This window comes from Notolabrus celidotus, chromosome 5 (genome assembly GCF_009762535.1).
Source record: "Notolabrus celidotus isolate fNotCel1 chromosome 5, fNotCel1.pri, whole genome shotgun sequence".
NCBI classification, from domain to species: domain Eukaryota; kingdom Metazoa; phylum Chordata; class Actinopteri; order Labriformes; family Labridae; genus Notolabrus; species Notolabrus celidotus.
In genome coordinates, this window is record NC_048276.1 from 7,194,260 (window position 1) to 7,217,960 (window position 23,701).

Consider the following 23,701-nt stretch of genomic DNA (forward strand, 5'->3'; position numbering starts at 1 on the left):
TTACTTCTGTTTGTTGGTGGAAATATGAAGATAATATATGAAGATTTGACGTGTGGGATTGCACTCGTATAAAGGCAGAAAATAGTGAATAGAGGGTTAGGATTAGATCAGTTTTAACTTCTTCCTACTTCTTTTTGCACATGTACAGTAAATTGTTTCACTGCTTGCTAATATTGATTTTGTTTCTTTTGTAAAACTCTTTCTTCTTTTCTACTTGTATGCTATTTTTTCTTGTATTTTTACTTTTACATGTTAGAAATAAAGTCATCAAATCAAATCAAAATCTGTTCATGTTCAATCTTGTGCAGACATAATTTTGGTAGTGTGTAGAACTACTTTTTTCCCCTCAAAAAATGCTCAGGAAATGTTAGGAGAATTGATAAGGAATTGGATTGTTAAGCAGAATTGACAATGGCATTGACATTGATAAAATCTTATCGATTCCCACCCCTAAGCACAACTGATCTTGTCTCAACCAAAATGAACCCCTTAATTGATCAATTCATCCAAATTAGGCAATAGTCATTCATGTTCAGCAAAAAATATCACACTGTGTATACAGAACCACAACAAAAGGAGGGCCTGATTCATATTACTAATGAAATATCTAACCTTATTTTGGTAAAAACAACTAAGTAGATAAGTAAGTAAGTAATAAGATAAATACACAATTAATTTTTTGAAGAAATTTTCAACTGACCTCTGACTTTCATAAACTTTTTCAAAGACTTTTTGATTTCCTCTGTCTGCAGAACATAAACGATTGGATTCAACATGGGGGGAACGACAGACACCAGAGACATGATCATGATTCTGGCGTTAGGATGAATCATTGCAGAGAAGCGATAAACCACTATGATTGGGAGGAAATACATCATCACCAATGAAAGGTGACTTGTGCAGGTTTTAAAGGCCTTCACTCTTTCCTTAGTTGTAGTAATCTTTAGTAGAGCATAAGCAATAGCACAGTAAGACCCCAAGATAAATATAAGAGGAATCCAAAGAATTACATTTGCTAGAACGAGAGCAATTACTTGACTTGGGGTAGCATCATTGCAGCTGAGTTTGAAGAGTGGACCATGGTCACAGAAAAAGCTTCTAATAACCACAGATTTACAAAATGACAGTCTTGTAAGCAAGCCGACCGCGATGAGAGTCACAAATATAGCAAAAAGCCATAAAGAAGCAATTAATCCCAGCATTAACCTGTGGGTCACTTTAACATGGTAGTGCAGTGGGTAGATGATAGCTATCAGTCTGTCGTAGGAGAGTGCAACCAGGTTAAGAGCTTGCATTGTGAGGGAGACAAAGCAGAAAAACAGGAAAGTCAAGCAGTCATTGTAAGAGATGGAGGGATGGTTAAACAGAAAGATGTCCAGGAGTTTCGGCACCAGAGCGGTGTTTCCAAACAGGTCCACCAAAACCAGATTCAAAACGGCAATGTGTTTTGGAGTTCTCAGATTTTGGTCAAAAATGATGACAATCATTACAACAGAGTTTCCCAGTATTGAAGTAAAGTAAATAAAAAGGAGAAAGACATAGAAATACTTCACATTAGGTATACCAACAAACCCACTTATCATGAAATATGCAGGACGCACAAAGGTGATGTTCTTCCCGAGAGCAGAGTTAAAAAACTCCATTAGATCGTTTTACTGGATCTCTCACAGGTTTCAGCAGGACTCGGTTCCAGTCTGTGTTTCAGTTTGAGCCCCCCCCTCTCTCTCTTTCTGAAGGCAGAGCTGTGGCGATCTTTAAATGTCTTGTGATGAGGGAAACAATGTTCTCCTGTGTCATCATCATCATAACAACTCTTTCCTATCCACATCTGTCAACTTTGCAGTTTGTGACTTCAGCACAACTTTGAAGTTGATGTTTGGCATTTCAGATGGAGGACACTGGGAGTTAATTAAAGAATAGCTCCTAACTCTCCTTCTCTGCGCTGCAGGACTGAGAGATACAGAAAATAATTCATCCCTGCAGCCATTAGGCTTCAGAACTCTATAGTCAATTATAGATGAGCTGACAGACACCTGAATTACTTGTTTAATGTGATTTTTATAATTGTATCTGCCAGACACCTGAGTTTCGCTTCAGGGATTAATAAAGTACATTCTATTCTGTTCTTCTATTCTACTATGGCTGCATTGAAAGCCTGATTTACAAAAGGATTAAGCTTCTTTAGCACGTGCTGAACCAGTGCAAAAGGGACGGAAACACAAAAAGGGTTTAATGCACTCCAAACTGCGATGCAAATTAAACAGCATGTTTTGCTCTGGGCCTCACTGCAGGCTTCAATGAACCACACTGACTTACATTTCTATGGATATGAATCTAGCTGAGGACATTTCTTATTGACAAACACAAGTGCTACTGAAATTTTAACTGCTGAGTCACTGGTAGATGCATAGCAGATTTGATAAGGGGTGGTAAGGGCTTAAACTTTACAGTGATTACGATAGGGCGCCGTTTGTAAAGCTTTGCATACTGAAAATTACAGAAACATTTCTCCAGTTTAGCTCCAAAACGTCATAAAAATGTAGTGTGAATTTTTAAAAGCCACTTTTTTTAAAACACATTTAGAGCAATATTTGTGATCTTTCAAACTTTATTTTTGTCTTGACAAATATACATAAGTTAAATTATTTTTTTATCTAAATATTGAATGTTAAATTTAAATGTTACATGTTAAATCTCAATGATAAATGTTAAATGTCAAATGTTAATGTTAAATGTTGATCAGTGATCCTTAATATTTAGATAATTATGCGAATTTAACACTGAAACCTAGTGGAAGAACCAAAATAAAAGCTTCATAAAGCGATACAGATACCCTAACCATAGTCTGTCAGTAATGACTCCTACAGGTCGCTTGCCGGACTGCCGGTCGTCTGTAATGTGACGTTTGGCAGAAAATATTGGAAAGACAGTTTGGGAGGCCATTATGAGCTTCCACAATGCTCATAGACAGAACTGACCCAATCTATGGTTGGGATATCTATATCACTTTAAGACGCTTTAATTTTGGTACTTTTTTTTAATTTTTTTGATTTAACCTTTATTTAACCAGATAAGTCCCATTGAGATCAAGACCTCATTTTCAAGGGCGACCTGGCCAAGAGGTCAGCAGCACACGTCAGAATAAATGGCACAACTCAACAACATGGAACATATATGCAGACAGTATGTAGAAGCAAACAATAATAATTTAAAAAGTGCAACTTATTTTCAAGTAAAGTGCAGTTTGTGAATATAAAACAGCATTTTAAAAACACAGGCACTGTTCTGGGGTCTTTCTTTCATTTAAGATAGACTTAAAGGTGTCCAGAGAGATGAGATCCGACAGATTCAAGTCCTTCTGGAGTTTATTCCAAGCAGTAGGAGCAGCAAAACTTCCGGTGGTTGGCAGTGTGAATTTGCATAATAGCTAAATATTTAGGATCATAGAGCAACATTTATCATTTAGATTTGTATTTAACATTTAAATTAGAATTTAACATTCATTTTATCTTAATTATATTTGTCACAACAAAAACAAATGATAAATAAATAAAATCACAAATATTTATAGCTTAATGTGGAGGATTGTTGCTGTTATTTTCAGTGTGCACAACTTTAAAAACGGCGCCTAACATCTGTGTGACATAACATTAATAGTTCTGTCCATACAGTTTTTGATATTATTTTGAAATTACTTTTATTATTATGATCAAAATTTAAATCTGTCTTAGGCTAAAGGCTGATTTATACTTCTGCGTCAAATCGACGGCGTAGCCTACGCCGTAGGTCCGCGTAGCTCCCGTTCCTACGCAGAGGCCTACGCACGTTGTTGACGTGCACCTCCTCCAAATGTAACTAGGCGTAGAATCGACGTGGGTCGCAAGTTCTGTGATTTGTCCACTCGGCGGCATTGTCTTTCCCGCATTTACAGGATTTTCGGGATCCCGGATATCGGCCGCAGATCGGCCGTGTATTTCATCTCCTCCTCTCTATTCTTCATGTAATCATGTCTGCATGATAAACAGCAACATGTATCAGCTGTAGATTAACATAACACGCGCTGAATTGCTGTGGAAAAGTAAACAGAGATTGTAGCGGGACCGGAAACAGGCGACCGGCTATCAAAGAGACCACACTGTCATCAAGCGTTTCGGGGGACACATCGACGCACAAGTATGTGGTGCTCATGTCCGCGTCTGTCCCTGCTAAGTAGGGGCGACGCAGAAGTATAAATCAACCTTAACTCTGGCTCAAGCCTGGAACATACAGGCACACTTATCTATACGTGGGGACTGACTGGGCCTTTACGCTCCACAGGTAGGAGCTTTATTTATCCAGATGACGCAGTTTGCTCAGAGATGAGGACAAAGCTTTGTTGTTTAGATGATATCTGTTTCACTTCTGCTTGCATGGTTTTAAACCAGACAGACCGGCTGCAGCAGCCTGGCTCACCTACACACCAGTTCACCCCCCCCCTCTCCCCAACACTCACATACTTAGGCAGTGAATAAAGACAGTGAGTGTCAGACAACAGACCACTGAACCTGACTTGAATTCATACAACCTTCATGGCTTTTTTTCCCCCCACTAATAAACTTTAATAGTAGTTACATTCGGTCGAACCAACAGCAAGGCCAGCTTGTAATGTTTACAAGGGAGGGTTCCATTGTGTGTGCGCTCACACCAGCTGCCCCCGTACCGTGCCAAACCACAATTGTTAACCCTCCCGGGTCCTTGCTGGCCTGCACTCACATTGTTCCAGGCCTTACTTTGTGCTAACGAAATAATAAACCAAGCTGTCTATTTATTTCACTCATTTGCCTAATCAATCAAGCAATCAATCAAATAATCAGACTTTATTTATAAAGCGCTTTTCATACAATGACATTGTAACACAAAGTGCTGTACAAGAAAAACAACTTAAAGTAGAATAAATTAAGAAAAAAGATCCCAGCCCCAGCCCCGACCCCAAACCCACCCCACAATCCTAAAGTTAACAATACAATATGCAACAAAAGTAATAAAAACAATAAAAAAAAATAAAAAATAAAAAATAAAAATAATTTGCTGAACGAACTGAGGAAACGCTCTCATGTTATCTTAATGAGGAAACACTGGAGGTAAAATAAGATGTTAAAACTCAAAACAGGAAATTAAAATCACCAAAGTAAAATACATTTCTAAGATAATAAAAGACTAAAATATTAAACCATTAAAAGAAAAGAAGATGCGAGACTTAAAATAAATAAATAAGTAAATAAATAAATAAATAAAGCAGAATAAAAGTGACTAAATTTGAAATAGATAATAAATAAATAAATAAATTAATTAATTAATAAATTAATTAATTAATTAATTAATTAATTAATTAATTAATAAAACTGTTAAGAATAAAAATAAAACTCAGTTAAAAGCAAGACTAAAAAGGTAGGTCTTGAGTTTGCTTTTAAAAATGTTTATGCTCTGGGCAGCCCTCAGATCCTCAGGCAGGGTGTTCCACAGGCGTAGGCCGTGATAATAAAAAGCTGCCTCACCGTGGGTCTTAGTTTTTACGTTTGGTACAATTAAAAGTCCGCTACTTGAAGATCTGAGGGCTCACACTGGCTCATATGATAAAAGCAAATCTGATAAATAAGAAGGCCCAAGACCATTAAGAGCTTTAAAAACCAATAAAATGATCTTAAAATCTATTCTAAAAGATACTGGAAGCCAATGCAGAGACTTTAAAATTGGTGTGATGTGGGCCCTCTTTCTGGTCTTTGTCAGCATTCTAGCTGCTGAGTTCTGGAGCAGCTGAAGCTGAGAAATGTTCTTTTTGGGGAGACCAGAAAGAAGAGCATTACAATAATCAATTCTACAGGTTATAAAAGCATGAACTAGTGTCTCTGCATTGGCTTGAGAGAGAAACTGACGCACTTTGGAAATGTTTTTTAGGTGATAAAAAAAGAAAAAGTAACTGTCAGATTCCCAGGGTTCACACAGCAAAGTGTCTGCACAGGTTTGTAAAGTCTTTGGACGAAAAAAATTGATTATATGCAAAAAACTACAAGCTCAAAGGACGTTTTCTTTAAGCTTAGTACATTTACAACAACGTAGTGTAAACACAGAATATGAAAGTATTAAAGTATTTTTACAAATGTACCAGATGATGGCAAAAGTGGAGCTCACACAATGTTGAGAAAACAAACTGATCATGTTAACATAAAACAACAAAAGTCCTGTTTAAAGGCCCTGTGAGGAGTTTTGAACTGGCTGAGAAACAGACTGAAAATGATACTGATGCCTCTTTATAACCTTCAATAGCAAGCAAGACCATCTACAACAACACTGACACCTTCTCTGTTGTAATTTTTAATGCCTGAAACCGCCCAGGGGGGGTAGGTCCCAGACCAGATAATGGACATCTTGCTTCAGAAACAGCCTTTATTTGACTGTTTTCATGGAAAATAATCACATGGCCTGATAAAGTTGACTGTTAAAAGACAACAGGATGAGGCTTTTGTTGAAAACACTACTTTTGCATGTTTAGGACAAGAGATAAGAGGTATCACTTTGTCCACAAGGGGGCGCCAGAATTGACACAAAACAAAAGTTCCTCACAGCAGCTTTAATCTGGGATTTTAGACATACTGTAACATGTTTGCTCTCAACTCAACTTTATTTATATAGCACCTTTCATACATAAAAACATGCAGCCCAAAGTGCTTCACAGAATAACAGAGAGACAGAAAACAACAGCAATGGTGAGATTATAAAAAGGCATGATTATAAATAAAATACTTAAAAGTAAAATAAATCAATACAGTAAAATTAATAAAATAAGTAAGAGTGGAAAGTAAAGTTAAAAATAAGGTAGATGAATACAAGAAATAAATAGACAAAGAAAATAAATATGTTAAAGCAATGATTCAAATAATACTAAAAATAACAAAAATAATAATGCAGTCCAAGGCTGAAAATGAATTACTCTAAATTAAAAGCTAGATTAAAAAGGATAAGTCTTAAGTTTTACATTTAAATCATTCTATCACAACTGCACAAGAAAATGAAATCAGCAAAAACTTCTCTCTTTGATGATTCACACGTTCATTTCACTTTATTTTCCTTCTCTTAGTTTTATCTTGAAACAGCTGTTCTTTGTGCTTTTATCACACAAATAGAGTAAAAGAGGAACATGTTTTATTTCTATTCAGCTTCCTGATTCAAATTTTGATTAAATAATGTAGTTATTCTTCAATGGAGTCATATTTTTCAAGTTTACAAAAGTCAGCTGTTTGGAATTCCAGATTAAGAAAAGAGAGGGTATAATCTCTGCAGCTGTCACATTGCAGAAATTTTCTTATTCTTGGTTATTTTGGATTTATTACAGATTTTCAGCAGCCGTTTCACTGATTCTTTGATTTCTTGTGTCTGCAGAACATAAATGATTGGGTTCAACATCGGGGGAAAGACAGATGTTAGAGACAGATTTATGATCCTGGCATTCGGATGTATTTTTTCCATCAAGGTAAATGTGACTAACAGTGGGATGAAGTAGATTGCCACCAAAGACAGGTGACCTATGCATGTTTTAAAGGCCTTGAGTCCTTCGTGAACTGAGGCCACCTTTGCCAGAGTAAAGCCGATATAGAGGTAGCTTATCAAGATGAAAACAAGCGGGAGCCAAAAAATAAGAACAGGGTAGAAACAGCTGACGACATAATTTGGATAATGGTCATTACATGCAAGTCGATATATCTGGCCGTGGTCACAAAAGTAGCTGTTAATGACCACAGACTGACAGAATGAAAGTCTTGTAATAAGACCGACGGCAATGAGAACAGCAAGTATAACAAGTGCCCAGAAAAAGGCAATCAAAGACAGCATGAACCTGTGTGTCACCTTCACTGGGTAGTGCAGGGGGAAGATAATTGCAACCAATCTGTCATAGGAGAGCGCAACCAGGTTAAACGACTGCATAGAGAGGCAGGTGTAGCAGAAAAACAGGAAAGCCAAACAGTCGTTGTAGGGGATGTACGGATGGTTAAACAGAAAGATGTCCAGAAGCTTCGGCACCAGAGCAGTGTTCCCAAACAGGTCCACAAACGCTAAATTAAAAACTGCAATGTATTTTGGAGCTCTCAGGTTATGATCGAAGTATATCACAGCCATTACAACCGTGTTCCCTATCACTGACACAATGTAAACAAAAAAGAGAAAGACATAGTAATATTTGATATCTGGGATGCCGGATAAACCACTTATCATGAAATATTCAGGATGCACAAAGGTGATGTTCTTTCCGAGAGCAGAGTTGAATAAGTTCATTGTCACACGGTCCAAGCGGCAGTGATTTACTCAGAGATGTATCCTCTTTGCATCAGTAGGAGTGATGTCTCTCAGTGTAGAGATAAGCTCTCTCTCTTTGTGACAGAGCTCTGCTACACTTTAAAAGTCTTCACAGTCCCAGGTGTATTTTACGCAAGCCAGTCATCTCTAGACAAACTCATTGCATCAGTAAACCATCGTCTTGCGTACTCACTGTGACTGCAGCTTTGATAGTTGGATTAAAAACCTTTGACAGCTGCTGATGAAGGTACCTTAAAGCTCCTGTGAGGAGTTTTTGGCTGGTTGTGAAACAGGCTGACATTAACACTGATGTCTCTTTATGGCCGATAGATGCAAACATCACCATCAACAAGAATGTCCCAATCAGCTTTGTTGGCCCGTGGACATGAGTGTTTGTGCAATAAAATGTAAGCTGTGCCTTGAGTTCCACAACATTGTCCCATTTATTTATTTTTTTATGTTTAAGCTAAGCTTCAAATTGTGCTCAGTGATCAATCAAAAAATGCCCAGATCAGCTCGGATTCAAGGGTTCTGATCCCGACTGGGACATCCCAACTAAGTAGTTATTTTTAAAGTCTGAAACCACTGTTAGTGGTTAGATGTCAGACCACAGTAGATAACCATAAACTGCACAATAAATGGATGTAGTATCCGTGACGTCACCCATCTGAAGCCCTGTTTTGAAGCTGATCGTCAGCGGGTGCCATATTGGAAATGCTGAACACAACCGGCCTGTCAGTCAAGTCAGCCATGCCCTTATTTGGGCAAAACTCTTAAGTTTAATTTCTTCAAGAATATCAAGTTATCAAAAAATCAAACCCCGTACAGTGTGTGCCGATCAAGCGGCAACCTCCGGTCTAAAAATATGAGTCAATGTGGAAGTGTTAAAAGCTGCAGTTCATCGAGGATCCGCTTGAGGCTGGCTCCGGAAGTACCGGAAGTCACATACACATGAATGGGGAAAAGATGATCTTTGCAGCATTAATAAACATGTTTACAGCCTGGTACAAAAGATGAGTGTAGTCTGAATAGCTAATTTCTCGACGTCCTCTCACTGTGAGGGGGGTGAATTTTTTTCTAATTCGGCAATTTCGAAGATATTGAGATTACCAGTCTTCCAATGAGAGGCACAGCTGCCTGTGGGAACACTGCAGCTGTTGGCTAGGAGGCTCAAAGCCCGCCTCTTTACGTCACACTGGCTCGACAGAAGCAATATGGCTGCCGCAGCCGATTGGTCTCAAAACAGCTCTTCAGAAACAGATGGGTGACGTCACGAATACTACGTCCATATTTTTTACAGTCTATGGTGCCGATCAAGCGATAAACCTGGGCTAAAAATACAAAGGCCATGCGGAAGTGCTAAAACCTGCAGTTCATTGAGTGTCCACTTGAGGCTGACTGCAGAAACACTGGTAACCAAACACACCCATTCAAAAATGACGATCTTTGCAGCAATATTAAACATGTGTACAGTCAGGTTCAAAAAACGGTTTAGGTCTGAGTAGCTTATTTCTCTATCAGCACACACTGTTCTGGGGGGGGGGGGGATTTTTTTATAACTTGTTATTCTCGAAGATATTAAACTTACGAGTTTTGCCCAAATAAGGGCATGGCTGACTTGATTGACAAGCAGGGATTCTGTAGCTCTTACTGAAAAGGCTAAAGGCCCGCCTCTTTACCTCACACTAGCTCAGACGAAGTTAGGTTGAGTTCATCATTTCCAATATGGCACCCGCTGACGATTAGCTTCAAAACAGTGCTTCAGAAACAGATGGGTGACGTCACGGATACTACGTCCTTTTCTTATACAGTTCATGGTACTGATAAAGAAATGAGCTATTCAGACACAAACCGTTTTTTAAACCAGGCTGTAAACATGTTGATTTATGCTGTCTTTTTTGAATGGGTGTGTATGTGGTTTCCGATGTTTCTGCAGCCAGCCTCAAGTGGACAGGCAATGAACTGCAGTTTTTTTGCACTTCTGCATAGGCTTCATATTTTAAGACTGGAGGTTGCCACTAGTGGATAACTGGATGCTGCTGATCCAGCCTATTTTCACACTCCTCTACAAAGATTCTTCATGACTGATACAAAATCTACCTACGGGTACGAATAAAGTAACCTTGAACCTTGAAAGACCGTCTAAAGCATGCAGTGTGAGAGCTTTTGCAAAGATACACAAATTGCACATGTATAGGACAAAATCAGCAACAATCCCCATTTTCAAAAGTGGGTGCCAAAATCAACACAAACCAAGAGTTCCTCACAGGAGCTTTAATCAGAAGATCTTCACATGATACATTTTTACAAATTAGAAACCGATCAAAGAATCTTGGTTGTATAATGGAGAAACAATAAGAGAACTTTAAAGGTGACATATCACGCTTTTTTCATCAATATATATTGGTCTAAGAGGTCCCCAAAACATGTCTTTAAAGTTTATGCTCAAAAAAACACTTTGAAATCAGATTTTGGCATGCCTGAAAAACCCTCTTCTTCAGTCCTCCTCAGAACACTCTGTTTTCCCTCTGACCACGCCCCCTCCGTAAGTGGATGTGCCTCGGCTCTCCAGCACGTTGATCTAATGTTTACATGTTGGCTGAATATACACGGCTGCTCAGAGATCGCGTTACTTCAACCCTCTGAATCTGATCCAGAATCTGATCCTGACGGAGAGGCGCCTGTAGCAGGACCTTTCTGAACGATTGGTCACAGATTAAGTGTTTCTTGTTGTTTTATTTGTCAGTATGTAGACGTGTGTCTTGGTACACAGCTATGAACATGTAGCTATGTGGCTATGCTAATTAGCGCTAGCACTTATCCATGATAAATAAAAATCATCCACTAGATCTTCAAATCTGCAGACGTGGGGAGTAAAACCGACCTCTGCCAGAAAGGCAGCGGTACCTTTTATGAATGATTGGTCACAGATTTAGTGTTTCTTGTTGTTTTATTTGTCAGTATGTCGACGTGTGTCTTGGTACACAGCTACAGCTATGAACATGTAGCTATGTGGCTATGCTAATTAGCGCTAGCACTTATCCATGATAAATAAAAATCATCCACTAGATCTTCAAATCTGCAGACGTGGGGAGTAAAACTGACCTTTGTGTTTATTAAGACAGCCTACAACTAGCATGCCTCCCTCCTAAGCTCCTTGTTAGCACACATTTGTGCAGGGAATGAAAAACGGGGGAGGGATTCAGTATTATTTTATACAGTCTATGGGCTTAACAAGCTCCGAGCTCTGACTCCGTGACAGACCGGATATTGTTGTTACGTAACAAAAACACGGAAGTCTGAAACGGCTCGTTTCACACACATTTACAGAAAGGTGGAGAAATCAGAACAGGGGCAGAATGGATTTTTTTCATTCTCGGGGGGTTTGTAGACATGCCAGGGAAACATATTTCAGGTAGAGAACCATTAAAAAGTCAATTTTGCATGATATATCACCTTTAAAATCTGCCACATTAGTGATGTGCTGTATAATATAATGTTATACATACAACATTCTATGATATTAGTTGGCTTTATAGACAAGCAGCAACTTCTGGCATTGAAAACTGAAGACAATGTGGAAGTGCAAAAACTGCAGTTCCTCAAGTGTACTCATTGGCTTCAAAAGACAAGGAATCTCCATTAACACCCATGTTTAGATAACATTTAGAAACTGCACTTCCTGTAGCTTCTTCACAATAAAATATTCCAGAGAAGAATCAACGGCACGGCCTTGAACAGCTAAAGACGTTCAATATGAAACAGTGTAAAGGTAGGCTTCGACACAACAAAGAGGAGTCGGGCAAGAGTACTAGAGGTCTCTATCATCAATCGCTTTCTCTGTGAATGAGTAGAGCTGACAGTTTACAAATGATAGAAAAACATAACTATTTTACAGGAAAGTCAGCCAAATTATGGTCCACAGTAGAACATAATACAATATAAAGAATTTAATATTTTGAATTTATAACTGGCTGCTGATATTTTCTGTGTAATATGTAAAAAAAATGAAGGCTGTTTCTTCAGCCTGCTGTAAATCATCTCAAATGACAAACACCCCCTCACAGTGGTTACAGGCATTCAAAACTACAATATGTAAATAGTCAATCTTGTCACTGATTGTCTTGTTTGCTTTTGTGCATCATAAAGAGACATCAATGTTAATTTCAGTCTGTTACCAAAGCAGTCTAAAACCTCTCCCAGGAGTTTTAAAAAGGAACGATGCATTTCATCTCTGAGGGTTTGACTCTGCATCCTGCTTCATATCTGAGGCTGTGAACAACAACAACTTCAGGAAACCTCAGTTCACATGATGAATAACACAAATGCATCAACTTAAACTCTTGAATTGTGGTTGTTAAATTACTGCTGGCATATTCAAACAAGAAAATGTGACGTTTACTTTAATTCTACTTTTTTCTTAAGCTTAACGAGTCGTGTGTCTGAGATCTTTCAAGAGAGAGGTGCAGTTTTTGATTCTTACCTCCACTTTTCCTTTGATAAAAAATATAAGGGAAGCCTCATTATTATTTGAAAAAAAGGTTTGAGTCACTGTTTTCAAAAGATGTCATTATGCATCATCTATGCATAACCTACACAGCCAACAAATCAAGCATTCACACCTGCAGTTTGACTGTAATGCAAATAGTGCCACAAACATCAACATTCACATTATGTCGACTTTCTTGGTTGTAATTTTGGGTTGCACTCTGATCCTTAACAGCTTCTTCATTGATTTTCTAATTTCTTGTGTCTGCAGAACATAAATGATTGGGTTCAACATCGCTGGAAACACAGACGTCAGAGACAGGTTTATGATCCTGGCATTAGGGTGTATTTTATCCATCAAAGAAAATGTGATCAAAATTGGAAGGAAATAAATCGCCACTAATGAAATATGAGATGTGCATGTTTTAAGGGCCTTCAGCCTCTCTTGAACCGAGGATATTTTAGACAGTGCATAACCAATATAAAGGTAGCTACATAAGATGAATACCAAGGGGAACCATGCAAAAAGAACAGTTACGAGTACACCAATCACAAGGCTGGGTGTGAAGTCATTGCAGGCCAGTCTGAACATCTGACCATGGTCACAGAAATAGCTTCTAATAACTACAGATTTACAAATTGATAGTCTTGTAAAAAGACCAATGTTGAAGATAACAGCAAAAATAACAAATGCCCAGATAAAAGCAACCAAAGACAGCATGAACCTGTGGGTCACTTTAACATGATAGTGCAGTGGGTAGATGATAGCTATCAGTCTGTCATAGGAGAGCGCAACCAAGTTAAGAGACTGCACTGCTAGAGCGGTGTAGCAGACGGCAAGGAAAGCCAAACAGTCACCGTAGGGGATTTGTGGATTGTTAAACAGAAAGATGTCAAGAAGCTTTGGCACCAGAGCACAGCTGCCAAACAGGTCCGCCAAAGCCAGATTAAAAACCACAACATATTTAGGAGTTCTCAGACTATGATCCAGGATTATCAACACCATCACAGCTATGTTTCCTATCACTGACACAATGTAAACAAAGAGGAGAAACACATAGTAATACTTGATATTTGGGATGCCTGAAAAACCACTTATTATGAAATATGCAGGACGCACAAAGGTGATGTTCCTCCCGAGAGCAGAGTTGAATAAGTTCATCGTCACACCACAGTGAAGTGGTTGAAGTAGATTAATGTCTCTGTTGTTCTCGGTCTGATGACAAACTCCTCACTGTTTCGACAGGAGTGGCTAATAAGAGATGCAGTCCTTCTGAGTTAAAGCAAAATCAGATCAAGGTCCAATCCCCTGAGTCTACTGTATCCAAGCTACAAAACAAACAAACTTTTTTTCTTTTCATGCAACAATGACGAGATGTCAGAGTGAGTTGCCAGACTTTTGCCTTCCCCAAAAGACTCTTTATGCCCCCTTTCTGTAAGTGGGCACTTTTGCGGACTTCCACGGGACTTCCACCAGATCTGTGTCCGGTCCATCTCCAATCTGCTGCGGTCGGGCTCCGTGCGCTCTCATCCGTCAACACCAACCAGTTGCGTTTTCGGAACACAGCAGAGAACTGGACCGCCGGACAGCTGGAGTCATGTGACCGAGGTTTTCCTGAGGTATTTACTGAATCAAGGATTCTCCTCCTCCTCTCCTCATCCATGTTGTCTTTATGGTCCTCTGAAAACCTCTGACCTGTTGACTCCAGGCCTGGCTCCGCTCTAAATGACATTTTTTTTATATATAAAAAAAAAGAATATAACACAGAGTGTTTTATTCTGAAAATTAAACAGGTTTTCATTTTGTTTTAGTGCCTGACTTCCTGTCCCGCTCCATCTGCTCTGTTGAGATTGATGCGTCATGCTCCGGCATCCGGCAAAAATAGAAGTCTTGTGTATGTGATCCGTTGCGTTTGGACCCGCTGGATCAGAGACGCAGCAGGAACGCATCGGAGTGGATCCAGTGGAAGTTAACACATTGACTAGAATAGAAACCGATCAGATCCGGTGCCGTGACAGATCGAAGACGGACCAGACAAGGATCTGGTGGAATTTGGCCTTTAGCGTAAGGGAATTACCCATAGTTCATAGCATTAATGACATGAAACACGGGATTCCAAGGGGAAGCTCTCAAGCATTGAGAGCTGATTTGAGCCAGGGCCACCCGCTACTTGGGCACGCAACTTAACCATTAGGCCAACTATGTAGTTATTTTTAATGCCTGGAACCAATATTAGTGGGCAGATGTCAGACCACAGAAGATAACTGGATGCTGCTGGTACAATTATTTCCATATGCTCCTCTGCAAAGATTCTTCATGATTGATGTAAAAAACTGTCTAAACCAAGCAGGATGAGACTTCTTTTCAAGAAACACTTTTTGCACACGTATAGGACAAAATCTGCAAAAATATGAAGAACAATGGTTTGAAAATGTTCTGTCCAAACCAAAACTAAGGACCTATGTGCAGATCAAGAATAATTTAATCCCTGAATTAAATGTAACGTCTCATTTATGTAGGAGCTAAAGATCTTTGGTTGCACAGTTAAGATCTGGTCGTTTCAAAAATACAGTTGCAAGAAAATGTGAACCCTTTGGAATTACCTGGATTTCTGCATAAATTGGTCATAAAATATGTTCTGATCTTCATCTTAGTCACAAAAACAGACCAACAGTGTGCTTAAACTAATACCTTAAAAAAAACTACATGTTTGTCAATAAAAACATGAACACATATTATTTTGTGGTATGAGTTTAAGAAGAATGTGTTTGTCTATTGTTGGGACTTAGATGAAGATCAGAACACATTTTATGACCAATTTATGCAGAAATCCAGATAATTAGAAAGGGTTCACATACTTTTTCTTGCAACTGTATCCCAGAAGAAAACAGACTTTGTGAGTTGTGTGATTTGAATGAAGTGGAAACAGAGTCCCTTTTTCTTTTGCACTGTACAAACTATGATGACCTCAGAGAGACATATTGTTTCATGAAGTTGCCTGTAAAAAGCCTGACATATTGTGGTGGACAGATGTGCAAAAACTAGAATGGTTGTTTCATTATGACATATCAAATTTTCAGTCCCTCCAGGATTTCGCGGGATTTTTTTGTGATTGTTGCGGCCCAAAAAGCCTGAATTTGTGACCGCTTTTTGAAAAAATTGCGGTGAAAGTTGCCATTTTTTTTTTTTTGCTTTTTTCCCCCAATTACATCTCAGGGGCAAGTAAATACGCTAAATTACAGTTGTTTTTAGAAAACATTCTTGATGTGGCCACTGTGACTGTGTTTTGATTCTCTTGATTCACAGAAAAATGCCATGAAAGGTCTGTATTGCACATTTACGACGGTCCCTGAATGCACCTCGCAGTGACAGAGGCACTTGACAGGCAGTTCACGCACTCTGAAATGAATCTGCATCTTTGTTGACCAGGAGGTGATCAAAACTTACTGAATGTGTCTGATGTATCACCAAACTGGATTAAATCAAGCTGTAGACACGGAGCTTTTTACGGTGATGGCGGCAACAACGTCAAACATCAAATATTAAACAGACGTCCCCCGGTTGTGTCTCTGTCACTAACGCACACCGGGGGTAAAAATCATCAATGAAGATGAGACAGATGCATGGAGGTGAGGAGAGCTGGTTCATGAAGTACACCTGCTGCAGGTAGAGACCAAGCTAACACTGAGCCCCTCATCTATAAATAATAACGTTGTCATCGTCACTTGTCCCCCCTGCTGTCCCCTCTCTTCACCCGTTCTCTCTGCGTGTTTTGTTGTTGAAAAGTGCCGATCAAGGGTGGACTTACGTTTATGTTCCTAGGAAGTGAAATTGATGACAAAACCGATGACGTACAGGGGCTGAGATTAAGGTAATCGGTCAAAGTTGCGAGAAAGTTGCGGTGATTGTATAAAATTGCAAGGCCGCGAAAAATATCGCGCTGATTGGTTGAATTTGCGTTGATAATTGCGATCGCGAAATCGCAACTTCCTGGAGGGACTGAAATTTTGTCTCAAAAGCATGGAAAAGAAGACAAGATAGTCTCTTAAAGTGGTGTGCTTTTTTATTTTTATTTTATTCCTTGACATTTTTCTTCCTCAGTTTCTTTACAATGAATGATCATGCTGTGGGCTCTGACCCTGGCCTGCGTGAATTCAAGGTGTCTCCATATGATTATATGCATGACACAATAATAAAATCAAAATGTCAAACTTCACAAGATAAATAACACAAACGCATCAACCTAACACATTCACATTCAAACAAGAAAGATAAGATATAAGATAAGATATCCTTTATTCGTCCAACAATGGGGAAACTTAAGTGTCACAGCAGCAAAGAAGAGAGTGCAAAACAGTATAAAGCAAACAAGAGCCTATAAAATATCAAATATTAAAAAAGTTATTAGCAATTCAAATTAAAGAAGTAAAAATAAGCATATCTTACAACATATATACACAACTAAATTTACAAATATTTCCAAAGCGGTGAAAAATGTGCACAGACTTGTAGCCTAGGTATAAATAATGTACAAAACAGAACTGGGAAGATGGGTAGAAAGACGAAAAATGTGACGGTTTACTTTAATTCCACTTTTATCTTCAGATCTTTCTAGAGAGAGATGCAGTTTTGTGGACTACTTTGACAGCAAGAAACACACATCTTGACACGACTGTTCTATGACTGAAACATTGGATTTTTACCTCCACTCTTCCTTTGATATAAGATCACAAGCTGGAAGGGAATAAATCTAGCATTCACACCTGCAGTTTGACTGTAATGCAAATAGTGCCACAAACATCAACATTCACATTATGTCGACTTTCTTGGTTGTAATTTTGGGTTGCACTCTGATCCTTAACAGCTTCTTCATTGATTCTCTAATTTCTTGTGTCTGCAGAACATAAATGATTGGGTTCAATGTCGCTGGAAACACAGACGTCAGAGACAGGTTTATGATCCTGGCATTAGGGTGTATTTTATCCATCAAAGAAAATGTGATCAAAATTGGAAGGAAATAAATCACCACTAATGAAATATGAGATGTGCATGTTTTAAGGGCCTTCAGCCTCTCTTGAACCGAGGCTATTTTAGACAATGCATAACCAATATAAAGGTAGCTACATAAGATGAATATCAAGGGGAACCATGAAAAAAGAATTGGTAAGAATATTGCAATCACAAGGCTGGGTGTGAAGTCATTGCAGGCCAGTCTGAACATCTGACCATGGTCACAGAAATAGCTTCTGATAACTACAGATTTACAAAATGACAGTCTTGTAAGAAGACCAACAGAGATGAGAACAGCAAGTATAGCAAATGCCCAGATAAAAGCAACCAAAGACAGCATGAACCTGTGGGTCACTTTAACATGGTAGTGCAGTGGGTAGATGATAGCTATCAGTCTGTCATAGGAGAGCGCAACCAAGTTAAGAGACTGCACTGCTAGAGCGGTGTAGCAGACGAAAAGGAAAGCCAAACAGTCACCGTAGGGGATTTGTGGATGGTTAAACAGAAAGATGTCAAGAAGCTTTGGCACCAGAGCACAGCTGCCAAACAGGTCCGCCAAAGCCAGATTAAAAACCACAACATATTTAGGAGTTCTCAGACTATGATCCAGGATTATCAACACCATCACAGCTATGTTTCCTATCACTGACACAATGTAAACAAAGAGGAGAAACACATAGTAATACTTGATATTTGGGATGCCTGAAAAACCACTTATTATGAAATATGCAGGACGCACAAAGGTGATGTTCCTCCCGAGAGCAGAGTTGAATAAGTTCATCGTCACACCACAGTGAAGTGGTTGAAGTAGATTAATGTCTCTGTTGTTCTCGGTCTGATGACAAACTCCGTCTGGCCGTCACTGTTTCGACAGGAGTGGCTAATAAGAGATGCAGTCCTTCTGAGTTAAAGCCAAATAAGATCAAGGTCCAATCCCCTGAGTCTACTGTATCCAAGCCACTCAACAAACAAACTTTTTTTCTTTTCATGCAACAATGACGAGATGTCAGAGTGAGTTGCCAGACTTTTGCCTTCCCCAAAAGACTCTTTATGCCCCCTTTCTGTAAGTGGGCCCTTTTGCGGACTTCCACGGGACTTCCACCAGATCTGTGTCCGGTCCATCTCCGATCTGCTGAGGTCGGGCTCCGTGCTCTCTCATCCGTCAACACCAACCAGTTGCGTTTTCGGAACACAGCAGAGAACTGGACCGCCGGACAGCTGGAGTCATGTGACTGAGGTTTTCCTGAGGTATTTACTGAATCAAGGATTCTCCTCCTCCTCTCCTCATCCATGTTGTCTTTATGGTCCTCTGAAAACCTCTGACCTGTTGACTCCAGGCCTGGCTCCGCTCTAAATGACATTTTTTTAATATAAAAAAAAATATATAACACAGAGTGTTTTATTCTGAAAATTAAACAGGTTTTCATTTTGTTTTGGTGCCTGACTTCCTGTCCCGCTCCATCTGCTCTGTTGAGATTGATGCGTCATGCTCCGGCATCCGGCAAAAATAGAAGTCTTGTGTATGTGATCCGTTGCGTTTGGACCCGCTGGAACGGAGACGCAGCAGGAACACAACGGAGTGGATCCAGTGGAAGTTAACACATTGACTAGAATAGAAACAGATCAGATGCGGTGCCGTGACAGATCGGAGACGGACCAGACACGGATCTGGTGGAATTTGGCCTTTAGCGTAAGGGAATTACCCATAGTTCATAGCATTAATGACATCAAACACGGGATTCCAAGGGGAAGCTCTCAAGCATTGAGAGCTGATTTGAGCCAGGGCACGCAACTTAACCATTAGGCCAACTATGTAGTTATTTTCAATGCCTGGAACCAATATTAGTGGGCAGATGTCAGACCACAGAAGATAACTGGATGCTGCTGGTACAATTATTTCCACATGCGTCTGGCTGTCACTGCTTCGACAGGAGTGGCTAATAAGAGAAGCAGTCCTTCTGAGTTAAAGCCAAATAACATGAAGGTCCAATCCCCTAAGTCTACTGTTTCCAAGCCACTCAAACAAACATGTTTTCCCTTTGTGGATTGGGAAGTTTGAGGTAACCTTCAAACCACCTGAACGTTTGTAAAGACTGTCAAGAAGAAGAATACTTAATACATCACTCCATTTTTTTCCACTCTGTTGTTGTAATGTTTTACACACTTAAGAAAACCAAACACATTTACAAATAGGACCCCTTTAGATATGCAATAATGAAGAGATGTCAGAGTGAGTTGGCTGCATTTGGGGGTCATTGCTTTGCCCAAAGGCACCTTGGCACAGCTGAGGAAGGGAAGTGGAACCTCTCCAGCTCAAAACCCAATTTCCAAACTTTGTCTATGACAGGACGTGAACTGACAGCCCTCCAGCTCCCAAGCCAAGTCCCTACAGTCCCCTCACGATACTGTTCAACAAGCAACTTCAGCTGTGACATCTTAAAAGACAGACAGATATGATAGCCGTTGTATTCTGGAGAATTTGAAATAGTATGGTCAAATTTTCGATGACACAGGCCTTTAGTCACATCAGAGTCCACCTGCTAGTGGCACACACTCATTTTCTTATGATCACATAGTTTGACTGTTTATCCATTTAATTTCCTGCTCAATCAGGGCCCGACTGGGGACCACAAGGCCATCCAGAAAAGCCACTCAAACAAGAAGCTCACAACACCTCCTGATTAGATGTCAACCACATTTTTCTATCAATCTTGAAGACCTCATTTCAACCTTTACATTTCCACTTTGCACATGAGCAAAGTGAAGGTCAATGTCTGGTTGTATGAAACCAAAGAACCACTTCATCTGCAAAGAGCAGAGCAGGAACTCTGAGGCCCCCGAACCCAAAACTCCTACCCCCAGCTGGGCTAGATGTAGATCAGTGATGATATCACATTTTTACCTCATGATTATGGTCAAAAGAGTTCAAGATAATTAAATTATTGGGATATTTATAACAAATACCCAATCTTTTTTTAAAAGTTTTTTTCCACCTTTTTATTGACAGGACAGATGAAGAGAGTGGGGAGTAGAGAGCGGGAGGAAGACATGCAGCAAATGGTTGAGACTGGGAGTTGGACTAGCAACTTCTGCAACAAGGATTACAGCCTCTGTATATGGGGCGCACTTAAGCCTGGTTTATAGTTCTGCATCGCCCCTACGCAGCAGGGGCTGCTGCGGACATGAGCACCACACACTTGTGCGTCGATGTGTCCGTGACGCACAGCAATTCTCCACCGAAACGCTTCAGGGCTGTGCGGTCTCTCTGATAGTTGAGTCGCCTGTTTCCGCCACTTACTTTTTCACAGCAACTCAGAACGTGTTATGTGAATTTAGAGCTGATACATGTTGCTGTTTATCATACAGACATGATTACAGGGAAGAATAAAGAGGAGGAGATGAAATACACGCCCGATGTCCGGCTGATTTACGGGATCCTGGAAGTGCTGTAACTGCAGGAAATACAATGCAGCGGAGCGGACCAATCACAGGGCTTGCGGTCCAGGATTCTACAAACCTTCACACATTTAGAGACCACACACTTGATGTCAGCAAAAGACAGATCATCGCACAAGATCTCTCTCTTCTGATCTTATAGTGTGTGGTGCACACTACGGCACTGTATGCATTACAGCTCAAGTTGTATTCAAGACAGTTGTGAGTTTTCGCTAGCGCCATGTTTTAGTTTGTCTTTACTTCCTCTTCCGTCAATCAGCTGAGTCAGCTTGCGTCTTGATTGGCTTTTGCTCCGGTACACGTGACATTACACACTGTGCGTGCTCGGCTCCTCTCGGAGCATCCCACACACTACAGGATTTCTAGTCGCAAATATTAAACATGTTCATTATTTACGATCTCTCCTTCTGAGGGCGGCTCCAACCGGACAAAATCCCTCTTAACACACCCCACACATCAGGAAAATCACATACAATGTCGTTTGCAAACATCAGACAATCAGGCCTTTGCTGGCTTTGATCAAAGGGGGGGGGGGGGTCCGGACAAAAATCAGCCCTGATTATAATATACCCAATCTTTTTTTTAAAGTTTTTTTCCACCTTTTTATTGACAGCACAGATGAAGAGAGTGGGGAGTAGAGAGCGGGAGGAAGACATGCAGCAAATGGTTGAGACTGGGAGTTGGACTAGCAACTTCTGCAACAAGGATTACAGCCTCTGTATATGGGGCGCACTTAAGCCTGGTTTATAGTTCTGCATCGCCCCTACGCAGCAGGGGCTGCTGCGGACATGAGCACCACACACTTGTGCGTCGATGTGTCCGTGACGCACAGCAATTCTCCACCGAAACGCTTGAGGGCTGTGCGGTCTCTCTGATAGTTGAGTCGCCTGTTTCCGCCACTTACTTTTTCACAGCAACTCAGAACGTGTTATGTGAATTTAGAGCTGATACATGTTGCTGTTTATCATACAGACATGATTACAGGGAAGAATAAAGAGGAGGAGATGAAATACACGGACGATGTCCGGCTGATTTACGGGATCCTGGAAGTGCTGTAACTGCAGGAAATACAATGCAGCGGTGCGGACCAATCACAGGGCTTGCGGTCCAGGATTCTTCAAACCTTCACACATTTAGAGACCACACACTTGATGACAACAAAAGACAGATCATTGCACAAGATCTCTCTCTTCTGATCTTATAGTGTGTGGTGCACACTACGGAGCTGTATGCATTACAGTGCAAGTTGTATTCAAGACAGTGGTGAGTTTTCGCCAGCGCCATGTTTTAGTTTGTCTTTGCTTCCTCTTCCGTCAATCAGCTGAGTCAGCTTGCGTCTTGATTGGCTTTTGCTCCGGTACACGTGACATTACACACTGTGCGTGTTCGGCTCCTCTCGGAGCATCCCACACACTACAGGATTTCTAGTCGCAAATATTAAACATGTTCATTATTTACGATCTCTCCTTCTGAGGGCGGCTCCAACCAGACAAAATCCCTCTTAACACACCCCACACCACAGGAAAATCACACACAATGTCGTTTGCAAACATCAGACAATCAGGCCTTTGCTGGCTTTGATCAAAGGGGGGGGGGGGTCCGGACAAAAATCAGCCCCGATTATCCTATAGTGTGTACCCGCCTTAAAACATTAAACTTTGGGGTATGAATACGATAACATTTAATCTGTTGGCTAGAACGGGATTGATCATGGCAAGTGTCCTAGTACCTCGTATTTAAATAGTTATAAGCCTTCCTGGATATCACTATTACACACGTCTTGATCACACTTCTTTTAAAGGTGACATATCATGCAAAATCGACTTTTTAATGGTTCTCTACCTGAAATATGTTTCCCTGGCATGTCTACAAACCCCCCGAAAACTAAAAAAAATCCATTCTGCCCCTGTTCTAATTTCTCCACCTTTCTGTAAATGTGTGTGAAACGAGCCGTTTCAGACTTCAGTGTTTTTGTTACGTCACAACAATATCCGGTCTGTCACGGAGTCAGAGCTCGGAGCTTGTTCAGCCCATAGACTGTATAAAATAATACTGAATCCCTCCCCCATTTTTCATTCCCTTCACACATGTGTGCTAACAAGGAGCTTAGGAGGGAGGCATGCTAGTTGTAGGCTGTCTTAATAAACACAAAGGTCGGTTTTACTCCCCACGTCTGCAGATTTGAAGATCTAATGGATGATTTTTATTTTTCATGGAAAAGTGTTAGCGCTAGTTAGCATAGCCACATAGCTACATGTTTGTAGCTGTGTACCAAGACACACGTCGACATACTGACAAATAAAACAACAAGAAACACTAAATGGTTCAGAAAGGTCCTGCTACAGGCGCCTCTCCGTCAGGATCAGATTCTGGATCAGATTCAGAGGGTTGAAGTAACGTGGGTCTGTGAGCAGCCGT

The 23,701-nt window shown here is 40.2% G+C and overlaps 4 protein-coding genes across 4 annotated transcripts; all 4 read right to left on the reverse strand.

Annotated features, from left to right (window-relative positions):
* Positions 1–671: 671 nt before the first annotated feature.
* On the reverse strand, positions 672–1,643 carry LOC117812679 (olfactory receptor 1-like). The gene has a single exon (XM_034683587.1). It carries the CDS (start codon positions 1,641–1,643, stop codon positions 672–674), a length of 972 nt encoding a protein of 323 aa, XP_034539478.1.
* A 5,677-nt stretch (positions 1,644–7,320) lies between these two features.
* Positions 7,321–8,331, reverse strand: LOC117813391 (olfactory receptor 1-like). The gene has a single exon (XM_034684579.1). It carries the CDS (start codon positions 8,305–8,307, stop codon positions 7,321–7,323), a length of 987 nt encoding a protein of 328 aa, XP_034540470.1. The 5' UTR covers positions 8,308–8,331.
* A 4,641-nt stretch (positions 8,332–12,972) lies between these two features.
* Positions 12,973–14,018, reverse strand: LOC117813389 (olfactory receptor 1-like). Its single transcript, XM_034684577.1, has one exon. It carries the CDS (start codon positions 13,976–13,978, stop codon positions 12,995–12,997), a length of 984 nt encoding a protein of 327 aa, XP_034540468.1. The 5' UTR covers positions 13,979–14,018; the 3' UTR covers positions 12,973–12,994.
* Positions 14,019–17,307: 3,289 nt separating this feature from the next.
* Positions 17,308–18,857, reverse strand: LOC117813388 (olfactory receptor 1-like). Its single transcript, XM_034684576.1, has one exon. The coding sequence runs from the start codon at positions 18,606–18,608 to the stop codon at positions 17,625–17,627; it is 984 nt and encodes a 327-aa protein (XP_034540467.1). The 5' UTR covers positions 18,609–18,857; the 3' UTR covers positions 17,308–17,624.
* Between the last annotated feature and the right edge of the window lie 4,844 nt (positions 18,858–23,701).

Excerpts from the sequence above, each read along its gene's own strand:
- LOC117812679 (XM_034683587.1), bottom strand. The coding sequence starts at position 1,643 with ATGGAGTTTTTTAACTCTGCTCTCGGGAAGAACATCACCTTTGTGCGT.
- LOC117813391 (XM_034684579.1), bottom strand. The coding sequence starts at position 8,307 with ATGAACTTATTCAACTCTGCTCTCGGAAAGAACATCACCTTTGTGCAT.
- LOC117813389 (XM_034684577.1), bottom strand. The coding sequence starts at position 13,978 with ATGAACTTATTCAACTCTGCTCTCGGGAGGAACATCACCTTTGTGCGT.
- LOC117813388 (XM_034684576.1), bottom strand. The coding sequence starts at position 18,608 with ATGAACTTATTCAACTCTGCTCTCGGGAGGAACATCACCTTTGTGCGT.